We start from the raw sequence: 20,678 nt of genomic DNA, 5'->3' as shown, positions 1-20,678 counted from the left end.
GCCTCCCCCTCTTTCGTCGACCCTCCACCCTACCAAGCATGACATCCTTCTCCAGGGAATGGTCCCTTCTTAAAACATGACCAAAATAGGTGAGAGGAAGTCTGGCCATTCTTGCCTGAAGCCCTGCCTATATTAATTTAGTTGAATCTGTAGTAAGCCATTATCAGTGCGTACCAGGTCTGTTTGACATGCCACCTGTGCAGTAACTTAGCACATTCTTGAGAGACTACAGCCCAAGAGCAGTGGAGAGAGCTCTGACCAGGGTGGAGGGAGGCCTAGGCCCTAAGTTTAGCTTTTCCCTTGACTAGCTGCTTGACTTGGGGTAACTCTTTGCCTTTTCTGGGGATGTGTTTTGTTTTGTTTTTATTGTGATTTGGTTGGAAGTTTACAGAGCAAATTGGTTTTCCATTCAACAATTCATACATGTTTTATTTTGTGGCATTCATTGCTATCCCCACAATGTAACAACACTCTTCCCACTTCCTCCCTGTGTTTACCATTTTCCTTCATTCCTGTCCCTTCCTGCCTTCTTAGCTTTATCCCTGGGAAAGTGCTGCCCTTTTTATCTCATATGGTTGATTGTTCTAATGAGTACATACCTTTTTGCTGTTATTGTTTGCCTTATAGGCCTGTCTGTCATTTGGCTGAAAGTTGAGTCGTGGGAATGAGTTCAGTTCTCAGCTTGAGGGGGAGTCTAAGGGTTAAAGTCTTGGGGGTTCCTCCAGTCTCTATCAGACCAATAATCCTGGTCTTTTCTTTATGATTTGAGTTTTATTCTACATTTTTCTCCCGCTCTACTTGAGCCCTCCTATTGTGATCCCTTTCAGAGAAGTCAGCAGTAGTAGCTGGACATGATCTAGTTCTTCTGGTCTCAGGGTTATGAAGGCAGGTGTTCACATGGTCCATTAGTCCTGTGGCCTAATTGTTCCCATGTGTCTTTGATTTTCTTCATTCTTTTTTGATCCAGATGGTGAGAGAACAATAAATACACTTCAGGTAGCTGCTTACAAGCTTTGAAGACCCCAGTCACTACTCACCAAAGTAGGAGGTAGAATACTGTCTTTGTAAACTATGTTATGTTAGTTGACCTTAGTGTCCCCTGAGACTAAGTTTCTGAGCCTAAGGATGTGTTTTTCTTCTGCTGTAAAATCAGAACACTTGGTTTCTGATAACACATTTCTTCCTATTCCATGGCTATATTTCAGAGAAAGGAAGAAAATATCTAAAGAATATAGTGCTCAATAATACTATTGGTAGAATGTTGCAGGAGAGGTACCTAAGGAGAGCTGAAAGGCTGCTAAAATAGAAAAGGTGAGGAGGCAGTAAGATACTGAGGGAAACTGAGCCTCTTTCCCAGTCTTGCCCACGCACAAAACTAGCCACAGGTATGTGCTGAATAATGACAATTCATGCTTGTAAAAGGACTCTGCTAGATCCTGTATTATCAAAGGTTAAACCAAAACCACAAAACCAAGCCCATTGCCATTGAGTGACTGCCACATCTCTCTACTGTGGAACACTTGGTAAGTTCAAACCACCAACCTTGTGGTTAACCACTGCACCAGCAGAGCTCTTTAAAGAAAGGTTAAGTTGTTTCAATTATGCTGTACTTTTTAAGGGAGGAAAATGTACTGTTGTTATACATTTTATATAAAAATACTAAAATAGTGTTAATTCATTCAGCAAATTTTTGTTGAGTCTGTACAGGAGAGTTTTCTAGAACAAAAAAATAAAATGAAGTTCTTAGAAGCTGATAAACTAGTGCAATTAAAGTATTTAAATGAAAAAAAAAAGTGTTACATAATATTCAGTCAAAAACTCTCATAAATAGCAAATTTCATAATAAGCATTATTGTTAGTTGGAGAAGAATGCTAAGAGTACCATGGTCTGCTAAAAGGACTAACAAATCTGTCCTGGAAGAAGTGCAGGTGAAATGCTCCTTGGGAGCAAGAATGACCAGGCTTTGTCTCACCTACTTTGACCATGTTGTCAGAAGAAACCATTCCCTGGAGAGGGATATCATGCTTGGTAAAGTGGAGGGTCAACGTAGAAGGGAAAGGCCCTCAATGAGATGGATTTACGCAGTGGCTTCAACAATGGACTCAGGGATATAGCAAGGATCGTGAGGCTGGCACAAGACTGGGCAGTGTTTCATTCTGCTGTGCATAGGATCGTTATGAGTCAGAGACCTAACACCTAACAACAGCAACATGTAAAAACAGTTTACAAGATTAAAAATATAAAGAATGTGAACTGGATATGGGTCTAGAAAAATGTAAAATGTCATGTGTATATCGCATCTACAAAGGCCCCATCATCCCCTTTCCAGACTCTGCTGGGGATTTAGGGCTTCCCCAGAGAAAGCTCTGATGTCTAATTGTTGCCACTCATTTGAGAAATATCACCCACAGAGTTACTTTGTTGTTGTGTGCCATTGATCAATGGCAACCCAGAGTATCCCCGTACAGTTTTCTAGGCTGTAATCTTTATGGAAATGGATCCCCAGATCTTTTTTCCATGGACCAGCTGATGGGTTCAAACCACCAACCTTTCAGTTAGCAGTCAAGAGCTTAACCATTGTGCCTCCAGAGCTCCTTGGAGGTCACTAGAGCAGATCTAATCCCCTACCCCAGAATAGGTCTCCAACATTTGAGGGATTATGTTCTCTTTTCTGGATTGAGCACACCCTTAGTGCTATCAGCAGTTCTTCACAGAGCCCTCTGAATGCCCTTTTCCAATTGATATCTCATGTAAGCATGGCCTCCAGGACTGGAAACCTGGATAGTTTGGATGGACCAGTGAAGAGAAGGCAGAATAGTTACCTCCCTTCTGCTAGCCAGAGAAGAGACCTTTACGAACACAACCCTTGATTTTATTCCTTTCCTGATGATCATGTCACAACCCAGCTCTTTCTCACTAGCTGATGTTCTCCCACATTATCTTCATTTTGTTGGGCATGGGGAGACAGTCCTAGTGCGATTCATAGTAAGTTGTCTAGAGGCAAGAGTAGGTCCTGCCTTTATTTTATCCTAAGTTGATTCATCTGGATTCTGGTCCCTACCTGGTTTATCTCCCTTAAGATCATTCCCTTTAAGGTTAACTGCCCATTATAGACTGTTTCTTCAAGGAGTCTTTCTGGGCTCTCCTCCTGAACCTACTTGCCTTCTCTCTCAGCAGATTTACGCAGCTCACAAGGCCTTAGCAGAGCTCTTTTGAGATACCTAATCAGTACTTTTGTTACTGTTTTTTTTGTCAGTTGCTGACCTAGATGACTAGCATTTCATTTGTATCTCTCTGTTCGGAGCATTTGGAACTTCTTATACTCCTTATAAAAGAGATCTGGTGGTGTAGTGGTGAAAGCATTTGGCTGTTAACCAAAAGGTTGGCAGTTCGAACTCACCAGTTACTTTGCAGGAGAAAGATGAGGTAGTCTACTTCCATAAAGATTTATAACCTTGGAAACCCTATGGGAGTTGCTATGGGCCAGAATCAACTTAATGGCAATAAGTTGAGTTTACTTCTTCTAAGATGCTTTGCTAAAGGCCACATAGTCTGTGTCTGCTACATTTCCCAAATCTGCCAGTTTAAGAGCCCTACTTTGCATGTTCTGGGCACTGTATTGGTACTAGAAATCTATAGATGAAAAAGACATGGTTTTTGCCTCTAAGGAGCTAATGATTTAGATGGCAAGGCAAGCAAGTGATTTCCTTGCAGGATAGTAAATGACCACAGAGGAGGTATATATAGAGTTCCTGTGTTAGAAGAACTTCATAAGGATATTTGAGTTGAGTCCTAAAGGAAGAGCAGGAATTTTGAAAGGAGGAAAAGCAGAGAAAACTTTTTTAGGTAGAGGTAGCCTCTTGTGTAGGAACAGGCATCAGTGAGCTCAGGATGTCTGGACCCCTTTGTGGGTTGCATATGTCTGCTAAATCAGGCATATGTGGAACATGGCTCATGGTGAGGCTTGAGCGGCAAACATGAGCCAAATCACAGGGGCCTTATGTGCTGAGCCAAAGGCTTTGGACTTCACTCTGTAGGCAGTTGAAACTGGTTCTTTGCAGGAGAGCATCAAGAGCAGAACGAAAGATCATTCTGGCTGCCAAGTGGAGAATGGAGTTGAAGAGTCAAGTCAGTGAGTTGTGAAGCTGTTATAGACCATCTTGTGCGGTGCCTGATGTCTTTGTCATCTCCCAACTTCTTATCAGAAAACCCACAAAGAGAGTAAGAGACGAGGATTGACCACTGTTTTGGTCATTTCATGCCACTCTAACAGAAATACCACTGGTGGATGGCTTTAACAAACAGGCGTGTGTTCTCTTACAGTCTTGGAGCTAGAAGTCTGAGTTCAAAGTGCCACTCTCTAGGGGCTGGGTGAAGGCCCCTCGACCTTGGGCTTTAGCCCTGCCTCTTGCTCATGGCCCACTGGAGCTGGAGGTGTATCTTCACTTGGGCAGGTGCTGGCTGTTGAGGCTAACAAGCCCAAGGTCAATAAATAAAATGCCATAGTTTCAATAGTACAAACAGTACAGCAGGCCACTAGTTCAAATCCAAAGATAGTCCAAGATCGGTAGGAAACATGGCAGACTGTTAAATGAAAACTGAGCTACATGCAGGGTCCAAGTGTGTGATAAAGCTGCAGACCATTTCCGAAGCTCCTCCTTACACACTGGAAGCAGACCACATCCCTAAAGCAGCTACTCAGCTGCTCATGGCAGATTCCTCTGTGGATTTGATTGCCAGTCTCATCATGGGGAATAACTATGACCAGCCACCCAACCACTTAAAACCAGGCCCAGCAAAGGTAGATTAACAGAGACAAAGTGTTTCTTACCATGTTGTAAGAAGGGACAGTGGCATAAGGAGCCTGGCAACAGACCTTCACATACTGCAATATTCACAGAACAACAAATTGCATCAGATTCTCAGGATGAGTTAGAGTACCGAGAGAGCAGAGCAGGAGCCCACTCTGTGCAGCGGGCCCATGTTGTAAGGATGCCTGCTAGCAGTACTCTCTGAGCCTGCCCTGGCACCCTTTCACCTGATCTGCATGCAGGCCTAGACTTAAAAGGAAGAGCTACTAACACCAGAATGTACAGTGAAGTACTAGGAAAACATCTGACCCTCTGCTGGCAAACTTTTAATCTGGGTAGATGCTGTTTCCGCTGAGGAGTAAGTAAGCAGGATAAAGAATGTGGCTAGTGAGAAGCTGCCACAACATAATGGACAGCGAAAGAATAGCCCCTAAGACTAAGAAGATTATTTTTTACAAAAACCAGTGAACCTTTTAGAAGACATATGCTTAGTGTACTCAGAAGAAATGAAGAAAGATTCTTTTGTGTAACAGGAATACCCACTGCCGTCAGGTCAGGTCTGACTCATAGCAACCCCACCAACCCAGGCGATGTCACTCTGGAAGTAGATTGCCCAATCTTCCTTCTGGGGAGTGGCTGGTGGGTTTGAACCTCCAGCCTTCCGGTTAGCAGTCAAATGCCTTAGGCACTCTGCCACCAGAGCTCCCTTAACAGGAATAGAACTCTGTAATGAAAGGGAAGGCTTTATAAAGGGAGCTGACTAAAATAAAACACTGCATCGAAACCTAAAATACATGAACAGAATTCAAATCCATATTGAGTGCTGAAGTGAAGCAAGATTGAACTCAGAATGCCTGATGCTTTCATTCAATCTTTTGATTCACTTTGGTCTACAGATCTTTTTTCCACTGTAAATTCTGTTCTTTTCAGTCTGAAACTCATTCCACACAACAGAGAACAGGAGCAGTTTATGTAATGGACTTGTGCGTTTGTGAAACTGTACTCGTTACAAGGCTTTGCTGTGTTCTTAGAGTAAGCCTCTATCATGTGTCCTTTTTTCCCCAATTTTGTGTTGAAACTATCATCAGAAGCATTTGTAATTGCCTACTGTCCCTTAAGACTGGTAATTGCCTCCAATACCCATTTCCTTCCATTCTTATCATGATAATAGAGTCTCTCCTTTTTAGCTGGGTATATGGCCACCTAGAAAATGCACTCTATTCCCTAGCTTTTCTCATAGCTGGCCAGTGGAACTATTATGTGTATCTTTTGGAAGATGTTCTTGAAGGGAGAGTGTATGCCCTTCTTCTGCCCTCTTCCTGCTGTTTGGAATGCAGACATTATGGCTACAGCTCAAACATCTGTCGTGGACCAGGAGGAAGAAACCAGGTACACATAATAGCTAAGTAACATGAGATGGAAGGAGCCTGGTTCTGACAGTGCAGAGTGCCATGGCAGCCTTCACTACCTACCTCTGCATGTCTTTTATGTGTGAGACAGATCTTGTTTAAGCCACCATTTCTTTTGGAGCCAAATTTAATCCTAATGATAAACCAAAGGTATGATTTTAAGTTTTAAGAGTTTCTCAGCACATTTGTGCTGCCTTTCAGAGTCTCATACTACAGAATCATACCTATCTTTTCCCAATCTTCTAGAAATCTGCCTTCCTGAAGTCTGGGTGTCCATCTTCACTGTGCCAAGTCATTTCCTTCATAGTTTTCATGAATTCTAAAGCAAGGTTGTTTTTCAGCCTGATTTCTGATACTTCTTTTTCTTAGCCATTTTTCCTTTTCATTGATCAGAAAAAGTCAACTATATATATCTGCCCTTTTATATAGACTTAGAGCTCCTTTGAAGGGATCAACTTGTCTCCAGATAAGCATGGTCTTCTCTTCTACTTCATCCTTAGCCAAATGCCCACCATCCGTGTATATCCAGTAATGGTTAGGTAATCCAAAACTACTTAATCAGATTATCTGCAGTGTTGCCCACTTGCTGTTATGTTGCCCAGATCTTTGTTCTTTTAAATGTACAAGAGCTGGCTGGAAATGGTTGGCTGCATACTTAAATTTGCTTTTCTTTTCTCCAAATCTCTTTGATTTGTTGGAAACATAAAACTAAGAACAAATACAATGTGCAAAGAAGCCATGTTGTTGTTGTTAAGTGCCGTCGAGTCGTTTCCGACTCATAGCGACCCCATGCACAGCAGAACAAAACACTGCCTGATCCCGCGCCAGCCCCACAATCCCTGCTATACTTGAGCCCATCATCGCAGCCACCGTATCAATCCATCTCCTTGAAGGCCTCCCCCTCTTTCGTCGACCCTCCACCCTACCAAGCATGACATCCTTCTCCAGGGAATGGTCCCTTCTGACAACATGACCAAAATAGGTGAGACGAAGTCTGCCCATTCTTGCTTCCAAGGAGCATTCTGGCTGCACTTCCTCCAGGACAGATCTGTTAGTTCTTTTAGCAGTCCACGGTACTTTCAGCATTCTCCGCCAGCACCACAACTCAAAAGCATCAACTCTTCTTTGGTCTTCCTTATTCATTGTCCAGCTCTCACATGCATACCAGGTGATTGGAAATATCATGGCTTGTGTCAGGCGCACCCTAGTCCTCAATGAGATATCCTTGCTCCTCAGCACTTGAAACAGTTCCTTTGCAGTTGACTTTCCCAATGCTACACGTCGTCTAATGTCCTGACTGCTGCTTCCGTTGGCATCGATTGTAGAACCAAGCAACGTGAATTCCTTGACAACCTCAATCTTCTCTCCATTTATTGTGATGCTGCTCATTGGTCCAGTTGTGAGGATTTTTGTTTTCTTTATGTTGAGATATAATCCATACTGCAGACTGTATTCTTCAACCTTCATCAGTAGGTGCCTTAAGTCATCCTCACTTTCAGCAAGAAAAGTTGTATCGTCTGCATATCTCAGGTTGTTAATGATTCTTCCTCCAATCCTGCTACCACGTTTTTCTTCATATAGTCCAGCTTCTCGGATTATTTGCTCAGCATATAGATTGAGTAAGTGTGGAGACAGAATACAACCCTGACACACTCCCTTCTTAATTTTAAACCGTGTAGTGTCCCCTTGTTCTGTTCGAACGACAGCCTCCTTCCTGGTCAAGGTACAGATTCCTCATGAATACAATCAAGTGCTCGGGAATTCCCATTCTCCTCAATGTTATCCATAATTTGTCATGATCCACACAATCAAATGCCTTTGCATAGTCAATAAAACACAAGTAAACATCTTTCTGGTATTCTTTGCCTTGAGCCAAGATCCATCTGACAACAGCTATGATATCCCTTGTTCCACGTCCTCTTCTGAATCCGTCTTGAACCTCTGGAAGTTCTCTATCAATATACTGCTGCAAACGTTTCTGAATTATCTTCAGTAATATCTTACTTGCATGTGATATTAATGATACTGTTCTATAATTTCTACATTCTGTGGGATCACCTTTCTCTGGAATGGGCACAAATATGGATCTCTTCCAGTCAGTTGGCCAGGTAGCTGTCCTCCAAATCTCTTGACATAACTGAGTGAGTGCCTCCAACGGGGCATCTGTTTGTTGAAATATCTCAATCGGTATGCCATCAATTCCTGGAGCCTTGTTCTTCACCAGTTCTTTCATTGCAGCTTTGACTTCTTCCTTCATTACCATTCCTTCAAAAGGATTGACAGGAAGCCAGACAGAGGAACAGTCAGCCACAGGGACCCAGGTGGGGGGGATACGAGAGGTCTCCAACAGCAGGACAAACTTGTCTGTCGGTTTGTCCTACTGTGGTGACATGTAGATGTGAGTTTTGAGGCTGAGCCTCTGGTGTTTAAAACCCAGCGAGATGCACCTGGTGCATAGGTAACAGCCCAGTTTATAGACTGAGACAGACTAGGAAGAAGGAAGAGGCCGTCCACTTCTGAAAGAAGCCATGGAAATACCATTTGCAAGTCCATGTTTCTTACTTCCTGTTTCAGATTAGTGCTAGGACGAATATTTGTCATCAGTTTTAATAACTGAATTATGTGAGCACCTGCCATGCTTCCCAGCTGAAGCAGCCCCTCCCATGCCCCCTTCTCCAGGAAGTTGTACTTGCTTATTCTTCAGACAGATAGACCATGGTAGGACCAAGAATTGGCACCTGACAAGCAAGTCCTGCAGTGACTTGTTGAGAAGGAAGAGCTCTTCTGCTAAGCTAAACCTTTAGGTTTAGGAGAGGATAGCAAATGAGAGCTAGAAGAATGTGGAGTAGAGACTGGGAAAAGCAGATAGAAACAGAAGAAAGCAGGCTGGCCAGCCACATGGTCCAAGAGAGAGTCTGCTGTGACTGAGGCATCTATTGTATATAATGAATAACTTCTCTCATATGCATCTAGAATGGTTTGAAGGTATATACTATCATTGAGAGAACTGAGAAATAGGTACTCAAATAATTTTCTGTATTCTCTGATTCAGAAGTGGTTCTACTTCTTTAACTGGCAGCCAAAGTAATGCAGTAAGTCTTGGCTGGTCGCTGTCCCATTCTAGATACATTGTCTCATTTGGCTGAGGCAGCTTGGGTATAGTCCTCTCCATTTCCCTCCTTTCAGAGTCACCCTCCAGCATGAGTCTTTTCTTCTCCTAGTCCAGGGGCTGGATCCCTTCCTCTTCCTGTTGCCTGGTTCCTCTTTTCCAGAGAGTCCTGCTGTAGGATGAGTTGAAGCTATTGCGTATCTCCAGTGATGCAGTTTCTTTTCCTTCTTCTCCTCCTTTGTGTGACATTTATTTCTTCCCTCTCTGTGTCTTGGCTAGAATTTCATTGTCCATGGCCTCTTGGGAAGCTGCTCCTTCAAAAGGATTGACTCACTCTCTGTGTGGAGAGTCTCATACTCCTTGGGTAACTTCATAGGAGTACTTCATTCTACTTTTCTGGACCAGGTCCTATATTCTTAACCTTTTCTATCAGGTGTTGATTTTCTTCTTTCTGACCGAAAAGAATATCTTGCATTTCCTAGGACTTTTGGTGGTGTTGCCTCCATTCAACCTAAGAACTCTTCATTCTTTGTGCTGCTTAGAATACAGTGGAAAGAGACCTGATCCTTGGGCATCTTCATCTCTACTGTTAAGCATAGCCATCAGCTTGCAATAAAACACATACCATAATGTTTCCCTTTGGTGAGAAGAGACAAATAGCCCCTTTCATGCAAGTACAAGGTAGGGAAAATTCACTACCTAAAGCAACTTAGGTTAACAAAGATGAAAACAAATAGAAGGCACAACATCTCAATTAGCTGATATATTTGGACTCTATAATTATTCTGGTCACCATAGTCAACCAATAGGAGTTTGTCTCCAAAAGGGAGAAGAATCAACTAACCAGGAAGGTGACTTCAGACTATGAAGGGGTCTTTTGCTCTCACTTATACGCCTCTCTCAACTTTAATTGTTTTACCAAAAATAAATGTTTTTATTTTTAAGAATTGTTTTAAATTTCTTTTAAAGTGGTTTTTTTTTTCTTTTTTTTTAAGGTCCATCAGATCATCAAAACTCTCAGAAAACACAGTTATTATTGGTGTTGTACGCAGGTAAACTTTGATTTTTTCCACTGTTGAAATTCAAATGTCAATATAATGCGTGCTCTTACAAATGGTTGAATAATAATTTGCATGCTGTGATGGGCGTGATTCTTTTTAGTTTGGTCTTTTCTCCTTTTCTATATTTTCTTTTCCTTCTCTAGTTAACTTCATGGATGGTGTCACTATAACTTTGAACTACCTTTTACTTTGGAAATAGGCAAACTGGCAGAGAATTCCATTCATAGAATCATTACTGTTTTCCAAGGGTATCATCGTAGGGCCTTGTAATTCTAGATTTCTATGAGGATTTGAGTTTTATAGAAAGGGAGAAAATTCATATTTCATCCTTAAATTAGAGGTGAGAAAAAACTAAAAATATGTGAAAAGAAAGGCAGTATTCAAATAAATGTTAACTAGTTTATATATTTTTATAGATAAAAGAAATATTTCTATATCCCTTTAATTTTTCTCCTGAGCTGTTAGGAAGGGGAGGGAGCTTTTTTTTAAATAAACTGAAGGTAGAAGCAAATAGAGAATTTAATTTAAATTTAACTTTTTATATATTCAATAGATAACTGCACATCCCTATTTCTTGTTGATAATGTAATCTCTGTATTTCAGGTATTAATATATACCACCAAAATTGAAATAGAAAGTTAATTTCAACTTTGTATTTTATACTTTTATATTAATCTGATTCATCTAAAAATGTTAGGTGCTATCAAGTTGGTTCCAACTCAGAGCAACCCTATGTCCAACAGAACAAAACACTGCCTGGTACTACACCATCCTCAAAATATGTGCTGTGCTTGAGCCCATGGTGTAGCCACTGCCCTCCATCTCATTGAAGGTCTTCTCCTCTTTCACTGACCCTCCACTTTATCAAGCATGATACCCTTCTCCAGGGAATGGTCCCTTCTGACAAAATGACCAAAGTAAGTGAGATGAAGTCTGGCCCTTCTCTCTTCCAAGGAGCATTCTGGCTGCACTTCTTCCAGGACAGATGTTTGTTCCTCTGGCAGTCCATAGTATTTTTGGTACTCTTCATCAATGCCACAATTCAAAGGCATCAGTTCTTCTAATTGGTGTCTTTGCTCTTTAACACTTTAAAGAGGTCCCTGGCAGCACATTTGAACAGTGCAGAATGATGTCTGCTTTCTTGACTGCTGTTTCCATGGATGTTGATTGTGGATCCAAATAAAATGGAATCCCTGTCAACTTCAGTCTTTTCTCCATTTATTGTGATGTTGCTTACTTTTCCAGTTGTGAGGATTTTGTTTCTTTATGTTGAGGTATAATCCAAACTGGAGACTGTAGTCTTTGATCTTCATCAGTAAGTACTTAAGTTCTTTTCACTTTTAACAAGCAATATTGTAGGTTGTTAATTCCCAAATAATGATGCCGCATTCTTCATATAGTCCACTTTCTTGGATTTTTTGCGCAGCATGCAGGTTGAATGAGTATGGAGAAAGGATACAACCCTGATGCAACCCTTCCTGATTTTTAACTATATATTATCCCCTTGTTCTCTTAGTCTATGTACAGGTTTCCTCATGAGCACAATCAAGTGTTCTTTTTTTTTTAAATTGTGAACTGTTTTGACAGTAAGTTGTAGACACCATGACACTTTACCTTTGAATACATTAGCTTATATTTTCTTGTGTAATTGCAATATCATTATTATACCCAAGAAATTTAACATTGTTACAATTGTTATTAGGTACTGTTGAGTCACTTTCAGTTCACAGTGACCTCATGCACAACAGAATGAAACATTGCACAGTTCTATGCCATCCTCATTCTTTTTTTATGCATTTTCTTGAAATATAATTTATGTACAGTGACATACACAAAATTAAAAGTGACATGGCTCAATGCATTTTTTCTTTTTTTTTTTTTTTGCAGTGTTCCCTCCCTTCCCCTCCCACCCCGGCAACCAACAAAGAAAGTTTCCCTCCATATATAAACCTTTCCTCAAGCCTCCACAACAATGAACTAATAACTATATTTGTCCTTCTGTGATTGACTTATTTCACTCAGCATAATGTCCTCCAAGTTCATCCATATTATGTATTGTTTTGCAGACTCAACATTATTTTTTTAGTGCTGCATAACATTCCAGTATGTGTATGTACCATAGTTTGGTCATCCACTCTTCCGCTGATGGGCACGTAGGTTGTTTCCATCTTTTTGCTGTTGTAAATAATGCTGCAATGAAGATGAGTGTGCATGTATCTTTCCTATCCTGGCTTTCACCTCTCTAGGATATATATCTAGTAATGGGATTGCTGGGAGCTATGGTAATGTAGTGCCTAAGGCACTTGACTGCTAACCAGAAGGCTGGCGGTTCAAAGCCACCAGCCACTCCTTGGAAGAAAGATGGGGCAATCTACTTCCGTAGTGATACTTCCTCGGAAACCCAAGGAGGGGTCGCTGTGAGTTGGGTCTGACTTGATGGCACATAACAACATCAATGGGATTGCTGGGTCAAATGGTAACTCCAATTCTAACTTTCTAAGGAATCGCCATATTGCTTTCCACAGTGGTGGTGTCACTTCGCAGTCATGCAAGCAGTGTATGAGAGTCCCAATCTCTCCACATTCCCACCAGCATTTGTTATTTTCTGTCTCATTGAACCTTGCCATCAGTGCCAGTGTGAGACTGTATATCTCATTGTTGTTTTGATTTACATCTCTCTGATGGCCAGTGATTGTGAGCATCTTTTCATGTATTAGCTGACCACCTGAATATCCTCCTTGGTGAAGTGTCTATTCATGTCTTCTGCCCATTTTTCAATTGTATTGTTAATTCCTTTGGTGTTAAGGATTGAAGTTTTCCATCAATCTTAGAGATAAGTCCCTTGCCAGATATGTAATTATTGGCAAATATGAATTTGTTGCTGTCATTTTTGTCATTTGCTTTTTCATTGTGTCAATTTCTTTGTTCCATATAATTTTCATGTTATCACTTCCTTCATTGCTATTGTTTTAGTATTTGCTGAATATTTATGCTGGTCCTCTTTTTTATTTTGATGTGAAGGTTTATCATTTTTCTTTGAGGTTACCCTGTGATTTATAGTTTTCTTCCCAAAGTTTAGAAACCACTGAGAAAATTGTCCAGTCCATTCTATCTTGTAGTTGTCTTGACTTCCCTACCATCTAGAGGTTCTGTAATGACACAGATTTTTTTTTTCTGTTTTTTTGGTTTGTAGTTGTCCTCATTTATTGGTTGGTGTCTCTGGTTCCCTGTTTAAAATCTCGTAGGCTTACTTACTTTGGATACTTCCCTAGCTGGGTTGGTTTCTCGGTTATATCATCGTGTGTGTTAATGGTCAGTTGTTGTTGGCTGTTGCTGCTTCTCTGTCCAAAGGGCTCCCTTTAGTGTCTCTTGTAAGGTTGGTCTGGTTTTAACAAATTCCTTTAATTTCTGCTTATCTGGAAATGTCCTAATTTCACCATCATATTTGAGGAACAATTTTGCTGGGTACATAATTCTTGGTTGGAAGTTTTTCTCTTTCAGGGTTTTATATATATCATCCCACTGTCTTCTCGCCTGCATGGTTTCTATTGAGAAATCTGAGCTTAGTCTTTTTGGTTGCCCCTTGTAGGTAACTTTTTGTTTTTTCCCATGCTGCTTTCATGATTCTTTCTTTGTCTTTGGTTTTGGTGAGTTTGATGATGATATGTCTTGGTGTTTTTCTTTTGGAGTCTATCCTGTTTGGGGTTCGTTAGACTTCCTGAATGGATATATTCTCATCTTTCATCACATCAGGGGAGTTCTCTTCCAACAAATCTTGGACAGTTTTCTCAGTGATTTTATTTGTCTTTTCCTGTTCTGGAATTCCAATGACACGTAGGTTATTCCTTTTGATGGTCTCCCACATGCACCTTAGGCTTTCTTCATTTTGTTTTGATCTTTTTTCTGATTGATCCTTTTCCAAAGAAGTATTCAGGTATTTGTCTTCAATCTCATTAATTCTGTCTTCCATTGTATCAATTCTACTCCTTTGCCCTTCTAATGTGTTACCTATTTCTGACAATTTAGTATTAATCTTTGGGATTTCTATCTGTAGATTTAGAATTATTTCTAATTTTTCGTTTATTTTGTCATTTTGTTCTTGTATTTTCTTCCAAAATTCTTCTAGGGTTTTGTCTGTGTTTTCCTTGATCTGTCTCTCAATTCTTTGAAGATACCTAAACATAACTCTTTTGAATTCCTTATCAGGGAGTTCCAATGCTGCATCTTCCTCAGGGATGTGTTTTGGGTTCATATCCTGGAAGTCCCTTGTTTCCCCTGCTTTATCTTGCTTCTTTGTGTGGACTGTGATGCTCTGTTGTCTCCGAGGCATTGTGATGTTTTTGTGTTTATATTTAATTGGTGATTATATGTTGGAGTGATTTGCCCACAGTTTTTGTTTTCTTTGTTTTGTTTGTATGTTATCTATACAGGCAGGGTACTGTGCTGTGCTCCTCTATTCACTGGGTGACAGCACTTATATACTCACCACCTATCTCTTTCCTTTGTCAGCCTCTCATATGTCCTTGCTGACCTTAGCAAACAGAGCCTGTTCTTAGGGCCCTGGAATCCAAATGAGAATGCTATCACTTTAAAATCCAAAATGGTTGCCACTTGTAAACATTCAAAATGGCTGTGCCCTCAGTCACTTTAAATATCCAAAATGGCCACTGCTTGTAAACATTCAAAATGGCTGCTCCCTTGGTCACTTTATCCAAAATGGATGCCATGTGTAAATAATCAAAATGGCTGCACCCTCCAAACAGCAGAAAGTCCATAGCTCAGGTTGTCTCGCTACTTGCTGTTTCCCTTCCTAGTCATAGGTCCCCAGACCTAGAGAAGTTGTCCCTGGAGCCCTTGGTGACTGGACTGATCTTTGGGTCATTTCTCAGGTCCCAGCACCACTTGGAAATATTCAGGCTGTTGATCTCATCAGAGTAGCTGACAGTCTGCAGCTCCGACCGTCTCTCTACTCACTATTTTCATTCAGGTTTTTACACTAGTTGGTGTCTCATTCACTTCTGTATAGTTCCTTTCAAAGCTCAGGGTTCCAGGATTATCTTCTGTATCTCTGTCAATTGGTTTTTCTTTTCTTTGTTGAAGAGGGTCTGTGTCGCTTGTCTGCCTATTCCTCCATCTTACCAGAAGTTATAATCAAGTATCCTGTAATTCCCATTCTATGCAACGTTATCCATAATTTATACGATCCACACAATTGAATGCTTTTTACTTAGTCAGTAAAACACAGATAAACATCTTTCTGATATTCTTTGCTTTCAGCCAAGATCCATCTGACATTAGTAATGTCTAAAAATACTCATTATATATAATGACAGTATATTTAATATATAATATTTGACTGCTAACCAGAAGGTCAGCGGTTCAAACCCACCAGCCACTCCTCAGAAGGAAGATTGTGCAATTTACTTCCATAGAGATACCACCTCAGAAACCCAAGAAGAGATCACTGAGTCAAATCTACTCCATGGCAGTGACTTTTGAGTACTATGTAAGTTAGTGGTTAAAGAAGTGAGATGTACTTGATAACAACAATCTCTAACTTTTTACTACGTTCTTTTGAAGGGGGGATAGAGAAGAATCATCTGTAATGCCCCTCATTGCTGCTGGCTTTACAAGGGTAGGTACCAGCTTCTTTATTAATATAAATATAATTCAGTGTGAAAAAATCATTTTATCTCAGTTCAGTGCTTAACAAAATTTTTTATTTATTTGAAGTTAAAAAAATAAAAATTGTTTTTGTGTACTACATTACACTTTGGTATAACTTTATAAGCAGATAATCTAATCTACCACACTTTACTTTCTTGTTCTCTCAAAGCTATGTCTGCGAAAATCATAAAATGTAATAAAATATTCTCTAATGCTTTGCCCATTAAAAATTATACCATAGGATATATTTTTATAATGCTTATATGTATATATACAACTTTCAAGACCAGTTCAGAGATTCTAGAAATAAGGCAACCCAAACACTGCTGTCTTTTCTTGCACCTCAGCTTTAATCTCTTGGTTTCTCCTAAGCCAAAAATCTGCTGGGGACTTTGGAAAGTAGGGTACAAATGAGGCCTTGGAAATCATGATGGAGAAAACTTATGTAAGGCTGACTCTTAGCAAATTTGTAGCCCAAACTTATCAATGAGATACCCAAGAAACTTCAAGCCATGAAGTTAGTTTAAACTATTTCTGAAAAAGAATACTGCTAGGTACCTGGCATAACCAAATACAAATGTCCATAAGTAATTGTTCAGTAATAACAGGCAGCACTCAGTCAAAACTAACCAATCCACAAAGAATCAAGGTGTCATGACTAAGAACTAGCAAAGTGGGGAGGGAGGACAAGACAGCAAAAATAGACCTTCACACTCCTCAGACAGTAGAATTATCAGACAAGTGTTATAAAGCAATTATGTATATTATAGGTAATGAAATAAAAGCCAACACAAGCTTGAAATTATCAGAAAGGAATAGGAACTTAAAAAGTAACATAACCCCCCCCAAAAAAAGAACTCACTACCATCAAATCGGATCCAACTTATAGTGACCTCTCCTTGGGTTTCCAAGGCAGTATCACTATGGAAGTAGATTGCCCAACCTTCCTTCCGAGGAGTGGCTTGTGGGTTTGAACCACTAGCCTTCTGGTTAGCAGTCAGATGCCTTAGGCACTACGCCATAGAGCTGTCAAAAAGTGGCGTGGCTGATTTTAAACATAACAAAATTGAGGTTTGAGAAATGAAAAACATAATAACTAAAAAATTAAATAGACCAACAGAAACTATCCAGTATGTAGCACAGAGATACAATGCTAGAAAATAAGTTAGAGAGATTAGGAAATGTGGAAAATAGAAGGTGAAGGTTTAGTATATATTTAACTGGAGTTTCAGAAGGAGAGGAGAGAGAATGGGCCAGAGGAAATATTGAAAGAGTGAATGACTGCAAATTTTCCAGAACTGATGAAAGACTGCAGTCTACAGATTGAAAAATTTCAACAAATACCAAGTAGAGTAGATAAAAAGAAGACACATCATAAAGAGTCCCCAAAAACAACAATAACAAAGAGTTTAAAATCAGCTAGAGGAAAAAGAGATCAACATTCAAAAGAATGACAGACTGATAGCTGGCTTCCTGACAGCAACAAATAGAAAATAAAAGACACCAGAATAATGTTTTTAAAGTGGTAGAAGAAAATAATTGCCAACTTAGAATTTTATATTCAGCATAAATCTCTTTCAAAAATGAGGGTGAAATAAAAACTTTTAGAAAGATGAAAATAGAGTTTGTAACTATCAGACCCTCACAAAAGGGAATACTAAAGGATATAGTTCAAGCAAAAGGAAGGCAATCCCAAAAAGATGGTCTGAAGTGTGAGAAGGAATGAACAGCAAAGAAATGGTGAATAATGGGATAAACATTTTCTGTATAAAAAGTAATGATATTGTGTAGTTCAGTTAGCACAGAGAAAAAGACTACAACCTAAGAATTATATCAGCCCTGTTGCTGTTCACCTTTCAGGGCAAAATAAAGATACTTGGAAGTATACATAAAAGTCAGAGATACAGTCCCTTAAGAACCTTATCTGAGGAAAATAATTGATAAAATTATTAAAAAAAACTCAAGATGAGGGAAGATGAAAAGTGGAAAGCAGTGAAGCCTACCACATGCATGTTCTCTCACACTGCTCTCCTCTTTCTGGCTCTCCTTCTCTCTCTGCACATACTTTTGCACATACATATATGTTTAATTTTATCTGTCTGTCAGACTTAAGTGAATAAATGTGCACTAGAACATATGATGCTCTTGTAACAGAAGGGGCATACCAAAAAGGGAAATTTAAATAATAGCTCAGTATTAAAGTTTTAAATGATCTTAGCCACTCCTAGGTGTTTGCAAGGTTTGTGAGGAAGGGGTGGAGGTAAAAGAATATTTAGGAGACATGAAATGTGAATGGGCAGTGCAAGTATCTGAAGTTTTCTTCTTTGTGGGAAAAGCAGAATAGAGCATCTATGTGTAGAAGATACTCTGTGCTGGGGGAGGGGTCTGTTTCACTTGGTCTGATGAGAGCCATGTATATTGGTATTGTTTTTGAAAAGCCTTGCAGGTGATCCTTATAGGCAGCCAAGAGTTGAGACTGCTGGAGGAGACCTAGCAAGGTGGGGCTTAAGTCCTATCAGTGAGTATGATGTGCTTTGGAGAAAGTGAGATTTGGTTAGCTCAGGGAATCTGTAGGATTTGTGTCTCTCACCCTCTCATGGAATGAAATAGGGGAGAGGAGACTGGCTGATGTTTAAGCAGAAGGAATAGTGCCCTGGGCCTAATACCCACTGTCAACCTTCTATGCCATGTAAGATCCTTGAGACATATATAAATAAATATTGAGGAGAGACAGAAAATACAAGATGTTCAGACACAGAACAAGGCGGAGATGATATGGGGGAGGGATATTAACAAGATGCTGTATTTTAGTCACATATGCTAAGTTTTTAACCTTGATTTCTATCTTTGGAGTGAACGTTTGATACGTATGCACTTTCATGCCCAAGGTTGCATTCATGAGTGGCCATTTGTTGAATTGTGTAAATATACTTGTTTCCCCATCCTAAGATCTCACCCACAGAGCAGGTCTTCCACACAACTGGAGACCCCTTCTCCATTTCAAGCTCCTACTTCTTCTCTGCTGGCAGTAGCAAAGGACTGTCTGCTTGGTCAGTAACAGGTGCCTATTCAGACAGGCAATGTTGTTGGATATTCCTGTAGAGTCTGCACTGACTGAGGAGTGGGCTGTAGGTCCAGCACTTTCTTCCCTTTTCAGCAAGTGGGAGCTGCTCCACATGTCACTGCTGTCAGATTTCTGAGGATGAGAAGGGCTTGTGTTTTGGCCAACAGACATGGGATCATCATGCCCATGGCCATTAGCCCTTACCTTCCCTCCTAGGCATGGCAGTAACTGTTACTAACATGCAGTAGTTTGTAGTGAGAGTACTTTCTCCTGTCATCTCATTTAATTGATCTATGGAGGATAAAAGCAGTGTTATTTTTCTAGTTTTACAGGTGAGGAAACAGGCTCAGGAAGGTTAAGTGGCTCATTTAGGGTCATACAGCTTTTAAGGTATGAACCTGGGACCAGGTCATTAGGTTGCCTGATACCCAGACAAGACCCTGATCACTGTTCAGATGGAGGCATTTGCCTTTGCCATCGCAATAGAAGGCACCTCTGGAAGGGGCCCCACCTCAGATTCAGGCTTGTAATAGTAGCCTACAGAGGCCTTGTCTCTTAGGCCTCAGCTTCTTCCTTAGTCAGGTATGGTGTGATCTGCTTATTGAGCAGGTAAAAGCAAAGAACTGTTTACAGAAATAGGGGTGAGTAAATGCTCACAAATATTTTTTACATCTGAATGGAACTGTGACAGAACAAAGTGGCTTCTAAGATGTCTTCATGGAATACATAATTCAGTGGGGTGAATCTTTGTGTCTCAGATCCATGTATCGTGCTTTAACTTCCATAAGTAACTCTATTATGTAAATATTGTTATAAAAAAGAATAAATGTTCCTAGCAATAAGAGATAATGGGTGAATCCATGGGTTCTGCCAGTCCCTTTGCCATGGAAAATAATCATTTATTGGCTTCATTGAGCTGTTTTTAGAGGTTAGTATAGCAAACCACCACTTCTATGTTAGAAAATATGACCTTGGGAGAAATGATGCCAGAGATAATATGGTACAGTTTTGAAGACCAGCAGCTTAGTCATTGCAAATACATTTCAACAACATAAATGATGACTATGCACATGGACCTTGATAAACAGAATACAAATCAATGACAATTATGGAAAGAGAAGATGGCGCAAAGCTCAGTATCATTAGTTGGAATAAGGCCAGGGGTCAATGGTGGTTGTTAATATGCAAGTTCAACTTGAAGCTGAAGAAAGTTAAAACAAGTCCACAAGAGCCAAAGTACAACCTTGAGTGTATCCCACCTGAATTTAGAGACAACGTCAAGAATATATTTGATTCATTGAAAGCTCATAAATGAAGACCAAAGACTTGTGGGGTGACATCAAGGACATCATACATGAAGCAAGTAAAAGGTCATTAAAAGGGGGGAGAAGAGGAGGCGGGGCAAGATGGCGGACTAGGCAGAAGGATTGCACAGACCCTCTTCAACAAAGAAAAGGGAAACCAATAAATACAGACACAGAAGATAATCTTGGACCCCTGAGCCTTGAAGGAAAGGATGCAGATTTGGACTAAACCCCAACTAGCAGAAGAATTTG

General features: G+C 40.2%; 1 protein-coding gene across 1 annotated transcript in view; it reads left to right on the top strand.

Moving 5' to 3' along the window:
- The window catches only part of PDE8A (phosphodiesterase 8A), a 259,288-nt gene that overhangs the window by 141,299 nt on the left and 97,311 nt on the right, over positions 1 to 20,678 (top strand). Inside the window, exons 4-5 of the mRNA XM_007945121.2 lie at positions 10,326 to 10,382; positions 15,972 to 16,026. Of these exons, the coding sequence (XP_007943312.2) occupies positions 10,326 to 10,382; positions 15,972 to 16,026 (112 nt within the window). The remainder of the gene's footprint in view (positions 1 to 10,325; positions 10,383 to 15,971; positions 16,027 to 20,678) is intronic.

The sequence above is a fragment of the Orycteropus afer genome, unplaced genomic scaffold, assembly GCF_000298275.1.
Source record: "Orycteropus afer afer isolate SDZICR_OR568_19922 unplaced genomic scaffold, OryAfe1.0 scaffold00132, whole genome shotgun sequence".
NCBI classification, from domain to species: domain Eukaryota; kingdom Metazoa; phylum Chordata; class Mammalia; order Tubulidentata; family Orycteropodidae; genus Orycteropus; species Orycteropus afer.
This window is presented reverse-complemented; position numbering and strand designations above follow the sequence as displayed.